A 12,116-nucleotide genomic window follows, 5' to 3' on the forward strand; every position below is an offset into this window, starting at 1 on the left:
AACATTTTTATTATTTTATATTGTCTGGAAAATTCATCCCTTTTTTCTGGACATTTATTTTCTAAGCTTTCACCTTTTTCATTTCTACCCTATATCAAGATTTTACAAAAAAAGGGCATTTCAGCATGCGTAATTTGATTCGCATCGTTTGATTTTGATTCTATGTAGCAGAAACATTTAAAAAGAAAATTTAATTCTTTTGATAAAAGAAAAATTGTAAATAAAAGGATCAGGTGTACGGGTTTTCTATTCGATACACACCAGCCACGAGCCAAAGCGTTTTATCATGCTGCACCCTTTTCAATGTTTCGCTGAACGGAATTCTGTTTTAATGTTTGTAGCGTACCTGATGTCTCATTAATTTCCAGTTTTGTTTTAGTGACATTTTTTTTGCTTCTATGTTCTACTTTTTACAACTAATTAAACCATTGAAAACTATAAAATGATGAAAAGGGTAAACAAAACTTTGAACAACATAATTACGAATATAGCTACTTATGAAAACTTTATTTGTCGTCATGTTACTTGTTTATACATTCGAAACCCCTTATCAAATTCAATGGATTTTGATGTGAGATGTTATTGGAGAATTAAGGGAATATTGCATTTTTTGTTGTCTATCTTTATTACGATCTTTTAGGCCTAATGTTATGTGTGTTTCTTTAGTAGTTCATACTCTAAGAATTCTCATCGTTATATCAATGTAATGATTTTAACAGAAAATTTATGTTAAAAGTGAAGGAATTAAGGTCCCCTCACATTTTATTCAGTCTAAAATTCTTGTCAATAGAAACATCTCACAATGGGGGCCACTACTCGAACCGAATCTTGCAATTATATACTCTCAAGGCATACATATGAAACAATCCATGACCTGCCCCAGACTAACGAAACTTCAAACCAAAATAGCTCGAAATCTTATCTTGCTTTTATTGTAGCACAAGAATCGCAAATTAAGGTAAATATTACGGCAGAGTAGATGAGACAGAGTTCCAGTTGCTGTTAGAAAAGTTCTATAGATTTCGAGCCGTTTCAAAAGGAGATTTCCTGAGAAATAGAATAATTTATTTTAACAATAAACGTGCTGCCCAATTTAATTAGGTTGCTTTACTACACAGCTCCAAAACAATATGCTGCCGTGATTTAAACAGCTGCAAAAGTTTAAATCACCTATAAATACAGTCTTTAACATTTCAAATGTCTCACTGTCTCAAATTTGTCAAATCCGAATTCTTAATGAAATTCTCAGCAAAATTTGACAGTAAGACATTTGAAATGTTAAAGCCTGTACCTTCACAACAGGGGAGTGTCTGTTTTTTGTACATGAACATTATGTAGTTTTTGACCACGATGACTTCACCGCCTTTGTAGACAGCATAGTTATCTTATTCCCGTACACCGTATAAGCAATTTTGTTTGTATGAGTGGACCAGCTGAACACAGGTGAAGTAAATTCATGCCTTACTTTAACTGACGTCCCCTGTACCACATTGTCATAGAGTAAAAAGAAATATCGAGGAAACCACGCATTGTCAGAACTGTTTGTAGTTACAGCTTTTCTGCTCATAGAGAACATTGAATAAAATTGTTAGAAAAAGATTGAAGATGTATTTCCGACTGCATTACATTCAATAAATGTATGTCGGTTTTATGGTCTGTGTCACACGTTATTTATTACGAGATGAAAACATTCAACGTAATATGGGGTAATACAAAACCCTTATCATCATACAATGAACGTCACCGAATACAAAAGTACAATGCTGCACAGTGTGTACACCAAATGAATGTTGATCAAAATCTTCTAACAATTTTATTTTTTATTCACATCATATTTCCTCATATAAGTGCAAAATGGATACTTCGAATTTGTGATCTAAAAATGCAGTTTACTTCCCAATAGTATACTGCACATATGCATTATAGTGATTGTGTAAACCTACATCAGAAAATATTGTAAAAGCTTTTGATAAAAAAAACTCACTCTAAATTGAGTTGTTTTTATGGGCGGTCAATCAAATTTTCATGTTTAATAAAAGGGTAATGTTATGACGTTCAAAAACGTAATTTTCGTTTGCAAGATGAAAATGTGATATGATTGTAATCTAGTTTAATATAAAGATACTGTATACACAGCGTGTTGGCGGGGTATAGTCAAAAAATCGCAGAGTATACAGAATTATATCGAAGGGTTTAAAAGGTTGCAATTCGATTTTTCAATTGAAATTAGAGTAGAGTAAGATCGATACGACGATATTGATGTAATAAAATAGCGGACGGAAAATGATACTGTTCTTATCTCTTTAAACAAAATTTATTTTTAGCTCCATTTCCATTCAATTTCAGTGTTACGACGCACTCGAACGAAATGTGCAAAAATTGAATCGAGGATTGATAAACATTGAATGAACAGGAGCGAGGCACCTAAACCTTCGGCAAAACAGTTTTCGGGCTGAAGTAGAAAGAAACCTTCTACAGTGACTTACATTCAAAAATCAACTACTGCATCGAATTGTAATATTTCAATGTTTTTGAGGTTCCCAGTGTTCAAATAGGGATTTCATAGTAAAGGATGAAAGTAAGATTCGGATGAGGTCGATTTTGACCTGACTTGAACCTGAAAATATTCAAATTTTAAAATGAAATGACCTGAAATTGGCCTGACGTTATTGAGCCAACGCAAACTCATCTTACGTGACTTGCCTTATAAGGTAAATTTAAATTAGAAATTTCAATGTAAAATGGAAAAGGGAAAACCTTCCAGGTCAGGTCTGGTTATTATTTTTCAGGTCGCTTCAAAGCTCAGATTAATTCAAGGAGTTTAAATCAATCAGGGTTCAGTTCAAGTCAGATTCAGGTAACCTAATGCCAAGTTGAAAACCAGAGCTTTAGATAAAACGTTGAAAAGTCGAGTTTTTGTGAAAATTTGGTTGAGGTCAATAAACTCACGAAACCGTCACTTTCTTCTTTGTATCGATTCTACATGTCAAGGCCGTCGAAAGTTCATGAAATTCGATTAAAGGAACGATTTTAGACCCGTAAGCATGTCAAGTGTCAGTGGTTTGATTATTGGTGTGTGAACCCATGTAACCAGGACAGCCATATGCAATTAATGTGCTTTGACGTTTGAAACACTTGGATTGGCTGGTTTTTGAATGATAGTCACTGTAGTAGTAGTATTCAGTGTTTCATAAAAAAAGGCTCGAATCTTTTTGCCGATCGACATCAAACGTTACAGATGTATAGTATTAATTTTGGTTCATCCAAATTACCATCGATGACCACTACATCAAAAGTCTCACAATTCTACAACAACATCGGACGAAATCATTGGACGTAGTAAGGATATTAGTGGATATGTTCGATAGGTATATTACCTTATTTCAGTTACATGAGTAATAAATGTAATGCAATATACGTTATATATGAAAGAAATTGAAATTGGTAAACTATTTTCAACTAGAAATTAATTACACTATAATCGTTATACACTGACTATTAAACGTTTTGTGTGTAACGTGAAAAGACCGCAGGTATGGTATAAACTTTTCAACATCCCATCAAATGCAAGAACTTGTTAAATGAAATTTGTTCTGAGGAGTGAATTTGTGTATTTTCTGATCGTTTTTAATTATAACTTTCTACTTATTGTTTCATAGATATCTTTTATTTCGGCCTCCGAAGATCATACAGCTTGTCTCAGTCATGTCTGTGCCGGCGTTAATTGAGCGGAACGGTACGTTTTTACTCTACCTAGCGTAGTCACGTGCTTATACGGTTTAACTAGTTAAATTCCTGTATAAACACAAAAGTGAGAATGTGTTGGAATACGTACCAGTTAGTGCATGCAAACTCCCCACCATTTTTTTTTTCGTCTGACGTTCCATTTTCAGTGTATTTTATGAACAATCCCAATATTATGGGATTTCTAAAAAGGCGTTACAATGACTTTACACTTCGGCTCGAATTTATTTTACCATAAAGGTTATCGCATTAGTAAGTTAATTGCTGCCATAAATTAAATCTTAATAATTTAAGGTAATTATCAAATTTATTATTCGCATAAATTTTTGTAGACCTGGTGCAACCCAGTTTGAGTTGGAAAATTCCAAACCGAACTCATATCACACAGTATCTGTTCTTAATCTGGTTGAATTTTACGATACATGCTGTGAATACAGTGGGATTTTTTTTGTTGCTTTATTTGTCATTTAAAACCTACACGGTGTCGACTTTAACGGGTATATAGCAAGGGAAAGTCAAATAATTTAAGGGGAAGTTCTGGATGTATACGTTCACGAAATATTCAGCAGAATTCTTTTGAAAATACAGCTACCGAAATCTGACGCATTCCTAGCGAACTTCGGCCTCGTGTCATAATTACAGATCTAGAGCCTAATAAAGTACTTTGCACCAAGATTCATACAACGTTTTATGCAACAGAGGCATCTAAAGTTCGCTGAGTTGCATAAATAGCTATGATTAAGTCACGTGAGTTAATAAGAGATCGATGAAAAAGATGAAAAGGCCACTAGATAAAATAAGGTTCTCGTAAAATTCGAGCCGCCTTTTATCAAAGAATTTTTTTAAAATATTTTTAACTGTTGTGTCCAGGTACCTCGATCGGTAGAGCGATGGACTCACGCCCTATATGTCACGGGTTCGACTCCCGTGTCAGACATAGTTCATAGGCTTTTTCCTAATCGTAAATGATTAGTCTCTGCTGTTAGTTATCACTAACCAGCTCTATCGACCGTAATAGGTCTCTAAGAAAACACCAAAAAAAAGCTGAACACAGTTCTTGTACATCATGTGTAAGTCACAATAGTTATTCTAAAATGTCAATTACTAGCGACATCTATGTTCTAATAGATGAATCATACGATTTATAATTCACAATTGTAAAATCTATCGAAAATATGGGTAATGCACAACAGGCCCATCGGCGGCTTAGGTGCTTGGAAAGCATCAGCTTTCCTGCCCATCTTATCCTATCCTATACTATCCTAACTGTTGGCGAGTCAAAACAATATTTTTTTTGCGATTTCGGTCTTCGATTATATCGACATATTTTCAGGGACGAGACCTTTCAGGTATTTTATTTATCTAAGAGATACAAGGAGACTATCATTCGTTGGTTCCTTTTCGACCCTACTACCTTCATTAATGGATTATGCAACTGAGAATTCAGTTAGTGTTAAGGACCGAAAATTCGTAGTGGGGCACTCTTTCTTAGACAAAATTCCACCCCTTTCGTTTTCTATATCTGTCTTGGCACAGATCTTACATTTTGATTCAAATTAGGTTTTCGCGGTGTTATTCAGACATTTAATGAGGCAAGAAAAAAAACCATCTGAAGAGTAAATTGCGCAAAAGTTTTAATGCACTTGAACACGATAAAGAGCGAATGGATTCATAAGTACAGTTTGCTGTAGATTCAATTCACTCGCTTCGAGAATAATTTAATGTTCATTTAACGAAAAGGAAATGGATGAAATGACGGTGATGGCGGCAAAAATGTGAAATTACATTTGAAACAGAAATAAAGCGAAAATGAATTTTTTATTATCTAAATAATAAATTTTACTCAATTAAGCAATTAATGTTTTACTATTTGGTACCTAACCGCTGATAAGATATGACTGAATATTGTCGCTGGCTGTGAATTACTGTTTTCAACTACAATAATTTCCAAATAAATTCAGTTGCAAATTATTAGCCAGGCCATTTCGTTTCAAAACGATAGAAAAATTGTAACACATTCTACACGTTCGACACAGAGAACAGGATGGCAGTCAAATCAAGTACTGTAATTTTAAAACTTAGTGATACAATTACCCAGAATAATAAATTTTCCAAAACAATTAGATATTTCAATATTGCTGGTTTGCTTCTTCATCACTCAAATATGCGTTGGAGCCGTGGAACCGGAGTGTGACGGCGTAAATAATCGGATTCCCAGTCCGGAAGGCCGTTGTGATATATTCTATGAATGCATAGAAGACGAAGGTTTAATAGTGCCTAGTCAAGTTTCATGTGATACCATATGTTCTGGATGTCACTTCAGCACTGAGGCGTTGGATTGCGTTCACCCAGATGAGGCTCTGTGCTTGCCCGAATTGAGAAAATTAACCTGTACAAACGTTACCGATATTATCGCTCACCCAACCAACTGTGCTAGATTTTTTACTTGCGATTCTCTGAGACCGACTGTAGCTGATTGCTCATTGTCGATTTAGAATTTGGTAGACTGCTACTGCAACTTGTGTTTGATACGTGAAGCGCGATGTTCTTGTGATCTCTTGAATGATCCAGGATCGAGCCATTATTGTTACAGATCCAATGAGTTGCACTTCATTCTACAAATGTCATAATGGTGAGCCTGTGCTAGTAGATTGTCCAACAAACTTATTTTTTTCGTTCGAACGTCAGCGTTGTGATTTGCAAAATGAAGTTAATTGTAGAGACGGTTTCAGGACCATCAAACTAAAAATTTCCATTTATGAAATTAAAAGGCATTTTCGCAAAAAAACCTACATAGTTCGGGGGCTTGTTTGATTTGTGAAAGAAAAATTTACTATTAATGTGTGTGGTTGTAGAATATTCTGCCTCAGTAATAAACCGACTTTATGCCATGCAACAATAAAATTTCGAAAAGCCACAAAATTCAATAGATGTTGTGAATCATGTTAAATTAACGCTTAAAAAAATTATGTAACAAAAACAAATCAAAAGAAATTTCAATGAAATTTTAAACGCCTGCACCAAGACCGAACCACAACATGAATATGTTTCATTTCACATCAATCAATTTAACCCTCGAAAGTAATTTTATATAAAGAGAGAAAGTCGTTTTTTATCGCAACTTTTTTTTTAATATATTGTGCTAAATTTGTGTAGAGTTGTTGGCTGTATGTGATGTAGCATCAAATGGCGAAAATTCATTGTTATACACAATTTGTATATAATTTTAATAAGAAGAATTTTTAGCATTGAATATAGGGAGCCATGATTCTTTTTTATTGACTCAATGGTGAAATGTTTTCTTTTTTCAATGGCAAAAGAAGGACACATATAAGAACGGTTTTGTATGTTGGGATATGCATTCAGTTCGATATCGTAAAATTCTTTATCAGAAGACGCAAAATTAAATTTGCAAATATAACACATATTAAACGTGAAAGGTAGTACGAGAGAAATGGAAGTTTATTTTCTTGCACACAGGCAAATAGTCAATAACTGAGAAGTTGCTATTCCCGTCGATGGAATGGTGATGATTAAGACTTTTAATTATATGAAATGAAAGACGACCCACTGGCGGCTCTTTCATCAAGTGGTTTTTCTTTCTTTTACGGATGTAATAGTTTGATTATCTTTGCACATGATTAAATATGATGGCTATCGATACGAAAATCAGTAAATTGTGGTTTTAAAACCTGTGGTGAGAATCAATCGATCATTTTTAAAATCTAACTTTGTCAGTTTCATCCCTACTCTTGATAATGAGAGAACGAAGACTTTGTGACAAGATTTTAGTGCATAAATAATTGGATTTTTTACTTAAAAATTCAACATTGAATTTAAAGTAAGAAGAGCTAATGGGAGCTTCATCGCGTTGGGTAAGAATAACACATCGTGTCCTAACACATAGTTATTTGTTCAAAAGAGAAGAGAAAAGATGGAATTTTGCATTTCGACGGACGAGGCCACAATTTTTCTAGAAATACTTAGATTTCTTTAATTTTTTGCCGAGAGGTAAACACAAAAAGGCTTCAAAAGCAGAAATTTCACCGTAGGAGAAAATGATATTTTTATAGTCTACATTGTAGAAAAGCATGTTCACATACGACTTCTCTGTCAAAAAAGCTATTGAAAGATTTTAACCTTTCGTCCATTGGAGCTGTGAGAATAGTGAACATTTTTGTTACGAGTGATGACAATCATTACGAACTGGTCCTGAAAAGTTCTGCTTTCATCATCGAGTTACGCTGAAGCTAAGTTTTTTGTGCCGGTGATGATCCATCTTGTTCCATCATGTGTAAAGTCACAATAGTTATTTCTTAAAATGCTCACATTACTAGCGACATCTATGTTCTAATAGATGAATCATACGATTTATATTCCCAATTAAAATCTATTCGAAGAAATATGGGTAATGCACAACAGGCCATCGCGGCTTTAGGTGCTTGAAGCATCAGCTTTCCTGCCCCATCTTACTCCTATAGTCCTATACTATCCTAACTGTTGGCGAGTCAAAACAATATTTTTTGCGATTTCGTCTTCGATATTATATCGACAATATTTCAGGGACGAGACCTTTCAGTTATTTTATTTATTCTAAAGATACAAGGACGACTATCATTCGTTGGTTCTTTCCGACCCTACTACCTTCCATTTAATGATTATGCAACTGAGAACTTCAGTTAGTGTAAGGAACCGAAATTCGTAGTGGGCACTCTTTCTTAGACTCAAAATTCCACCCATTCGTTTTATTTCTGCTTGGCCATCAGATCTTACGATTTTGATTCAAATTAGGTTTTCGCCGGTGTTATTCAGATTCACATTTAATGGAGGCAAGAAAAAAAACGCATTGCAAAAAGAGAAATGCCAATGAAGTTTATGCATTGATACACGCTATAAAGAGCGATGGATTCCTCAAGAATGTTTGCTGTAGACTTCAATCAGCTCGCTTCGAGACTAACTTAAATGTTATCTTAAAACGAGAAAGGAAAGGATGAAAGATTACAGATCTAGAGCCTAATAAAGTACTTTTGCACCAAGATTCATACAACGTTTTATGCAACAGAGGCATCTAAAGTTCGCTGTGAGTTGCATAAATAGTGATTAAGTCACGTTGAAGTTAATAAGAGATCGATGAAAAAGATGAAAAGGCACTAGATAAAATAAGTTCTCGTAAAATTCGAGCCGCCTTTATCAAAGAATTTTTTAAAATATTTTTAACTGTTGTGTCCAGGTACTCGACGTAGAGCGATGGACCTACGCCCTATATGTCACGGGTTCGACTCCGTGTCAGACATAGTTCATAGGCTTTTCCTAATCGTAAATGATTAGTCTCTGCTGTTAGTTATCACTAACTACTCTATCGACCGTAATAGGTCTCTAAGAAAACACCAAAAAAAGCTACACAGTCCTTACATATGGCAATTAAGCAATTATGTTATTACTAATGTGGCTACTCTATACGCGTCTGATAAGATATGACTGAATATTGTCGCTGGCTGTGAATTACTGTTTTCAACTACAAATAATTTCCAAAATAAATTCAGTTGCAAATTATAGCCAGGCCATTTCGTTTCAAAAACGATAAGAAAAATTGTAACACATTCTACACGTTCGACACAGAGAACAGGATGGCAGTCAAATCAAGTACTGTAATTTTAAAACTTAGTGATACAATTACCCAGAATAATAAATTTTCCAAAACAATTAGATATTTCAATATTGCTGGTTTGCTTCTTCATCACTCAAATATGCGTTGGAGCCGTGGAACCGGAGTGTGACGGCGTAAATAATCGGATTCCCAGTCCGGAAGGCCGTTGTGATATATTCTATGAATGCATAGAAGACGAAGGTTTAATAGTGCCTAGTCAAGTTTCATGTGATACCATATGTTCTGGATGTCACTTCAGCACTGAGGCGTTGGATTGCGTTCACCCAGATGAGGCTCTGTGCTTGCCCGAATTGAGAAAATTAACCTGTACAAACGTTACCGATATTATCGCTCACCCAACCAACTGTGCTAGATTTTTTACTTGCGATTCTCTGAGACCGACTGTAGCTGATTGCCCTGTCGATTTAGAATTTGGTAGACTACTGCAAACTTGTGTTTCGATACGTGAAGCGCGATGTTCTTGTGATCTTCTTGATGATCCAGATCGACCATTATTGTTACCAGATCCAATGAGTTGCACTTCATTCTACAAATGTCATAATGGTGAGCCTGTGCTAGTAGATTGTCCAACAAACTTATTTTTTTCGTTCGAACGTCAGCGTTGTGATTTTGCAAATGAAGTTAATTGTAGAGACGGTTTCAGACCATAAAACTAAAATTTCCATTTTGAGAATTAAAGGCATTTTCCAAAAAAAACCTACATAAGTTCAGGGACGCTGTTTGATTTGTGAAGAAAAAAATTTACTTAATGTGTGTGGTTGTAAATATTTCCTCAGTAAAAAAGCCCACTTTATGCATGCAACAATAAATTTTCGAAAGCCACAAACATTTCAATAGATGTTGTGAATCATTAAATTCAAACGCTTAAAAAAATATGTACAAAAAAAAATCAAAAGAAAATTTCATGAAATTTTTAAACAGCCTCACAAGACGAAACCAAACATGAATATTGTTCATTACATCCAATAATTTAACTCACCGAAAGTAATTTATATAAAGAGAAAAGTCGTTTTTTTATCAACTTTTTTTTAATATTTGTGTAATTTGTGTAAGTTGTTGCTGTATGTGTGTAGCTCAAATGGCGAAATTCATTGTATATACAACAAGCTTTGTATAATTTAATAAAAGAACATTTTTCAGCATTGAATATGGAGCATTTCTTTTTTATTGACTCAATGGTGAAATGTTTTTCTTTTTCATGGCAAAAGAAGGACACATACAAAAGGAACGGTTTTGTATGTTGGATGCTTCGTCGAATTTCGATAAAATATTTTCTTCAGAAGAGAAACGACAAAAATTAATTTGCAATATTCAAACATCATATAAACGTGAAAGGATGAGAAATGGAAGTTTATTTCTTGCACCAGCAGGCAAATAGTCAAATAATACTGAAGATGCTATTCCCCGATGGATGGTGAGATTGACTTTTTCTTATATAAAATATAGAAACGACGCCATGGCGGCTCTTTCATAAGTGGATTTTTCTTTTACGGATGTCAATAGTTTGATTATCTTTGCACATTGATATAAATACGATGGCATCGATACGAAATCAGTAAATTTGTTTAAAACCTGTGGTGAGAATACAATCGATCATTTTAAAATTAACTTTGCAGTTTCATCCTAACTTTGATAATGAGAGAAAACAAGACTTTTGTGACAAGATTTTATTGCATAATAATTGGATTTTTTACTTAAAAATTCAAAATTGAATTTAAAGTAAGAGAGCTATGGGAGCTCATGCAGCTTTGGGTAAGAATACACATCGTGTGCCTAAAATAGTTATTTGTTCAAAGAGAGAGGAAAAGTTGGAAATTTTGCATTTCGAGCGGAGCGAGGGCCACAAATCTTCCTAGAAACTTAATTTTTTAATTTTTTGCCGAGGTAAACACAACAAAGGCTTCAAAGGCAAAATTTCACCGTAGGGAACAAAATGATAATTTTTTAGTCTACATTGTAGAAAAGCATTTATCACAACGTCTTTCACAAAAAAGCTATTGAAAGATTTACTTTTCGTCATTGAGGTGAGAATAGTACATTTTGTTACGAGTGATGACCAGCTTACGACATGTCCTGAAAAGTTCTGCTTTCATCATGAGTTACGAACTACGTTTTTTGTGCCGTGATGATCATAATGAGACGGAACACACAAACAATAACAAAGAATTCACTCTACAACAATTTTTTATTTTACTTGGTACACTCGATTGCGGCCGAAAAAATATATATCAAATTCCATTTTTGTGCCTTACGACCATAATTCAACGTTTTTCGTCTCTGCACCTACGATCGAAAAGTTCAATCAAAGTGCTGCTTATATAGCGACATTTGTGCGTACTTACAAGTAACTTTGTCGGCCGGTAAACAAAGCCAACAATGGAATTTGGATTGGCTTCGCCAAGCTTACGACTGGTCCTGAAGAATTCCACTTCTCATCACCTGTAACGAAAAATACTATTTCATATATCGAGGCCGAAAACGGGGGTTTTTCAGAAATTTTCTCGGGTTTTTGGCCTCTTATATGAAAGTTGTATACGCATCTGTTGTGGACGATTTATTTTAGGCACTTTCTATTTCTGGTGATATACAGGAAACGGCAGTGAAATTTGCTTCAGCGGTTTTTAACTGACCCACACAAACAAAACAAAACCCCCGAAGCCAGCTGAACATTATTGTCACTCGGTAAGTTCTTTTAACACCTTTA

At 34.5% G+C, this 12,116-nt stretch overlaps 2 protein-coding genes across 2 annotated transcripts; both read left to right on the forward strand.

The window, feature by feature from the left end:
* Positions 1-5,694: 5,694 nt before the first annotated feature.
* On the forward strand, positions 5,695-6,239 carry LOC119068938. Its single transcript, XM_037172803.1, has 2 exons — positions 5,695-5,804; positions 5,869-6,239. Exons 1-2 carry the CDS (start codon positions 5,789-5,791, stop codon positions 6,237-6,239), a joined length of 387 nt encoding a protein of 128 aa, XP_037028698.1. The 5' UTR covers positions 5,695-5,788.
* Positions 6,240-9,333: 3,094 nt separating this feature from the next.
* Positions 9,334-10,559, forward strand: LOC119068642 (peritrophin-1-like). Its single transcript, XM_037172315.1, has 2 exons — positions 9,334-9,387; positions 9,452-10,559. The coding sequence occupies exons 1-2, from the start codon at positions 9,372-9,374 to the stop codon at positions 10,060-10,062; spliced, it is 627 nt and encodes a 208-aa protein (XP_037028210.1). The 5' UTR covers positions 9,334-9,371; the 3' UTR covers positions 10,063-10,559.
* Positions 10,560-12,116: the final 1,557 nt, after the last annotated feature.

The sequence above is a fragment of the Bradysia coprophila genome (genome assembly GCF_014529535.1).
Source record: "Bradysia coprophila strain Holo2 chromosome X unlocalized genomic scaffold, BU_Bcop_v1 contig_20, whole genome shotgun sequence".
NCBI lineage: Eukaryota > Metazoa > Arthropoda > Insecta > Diptera > Sciaridae > Bradysia > Bradysia coprophila.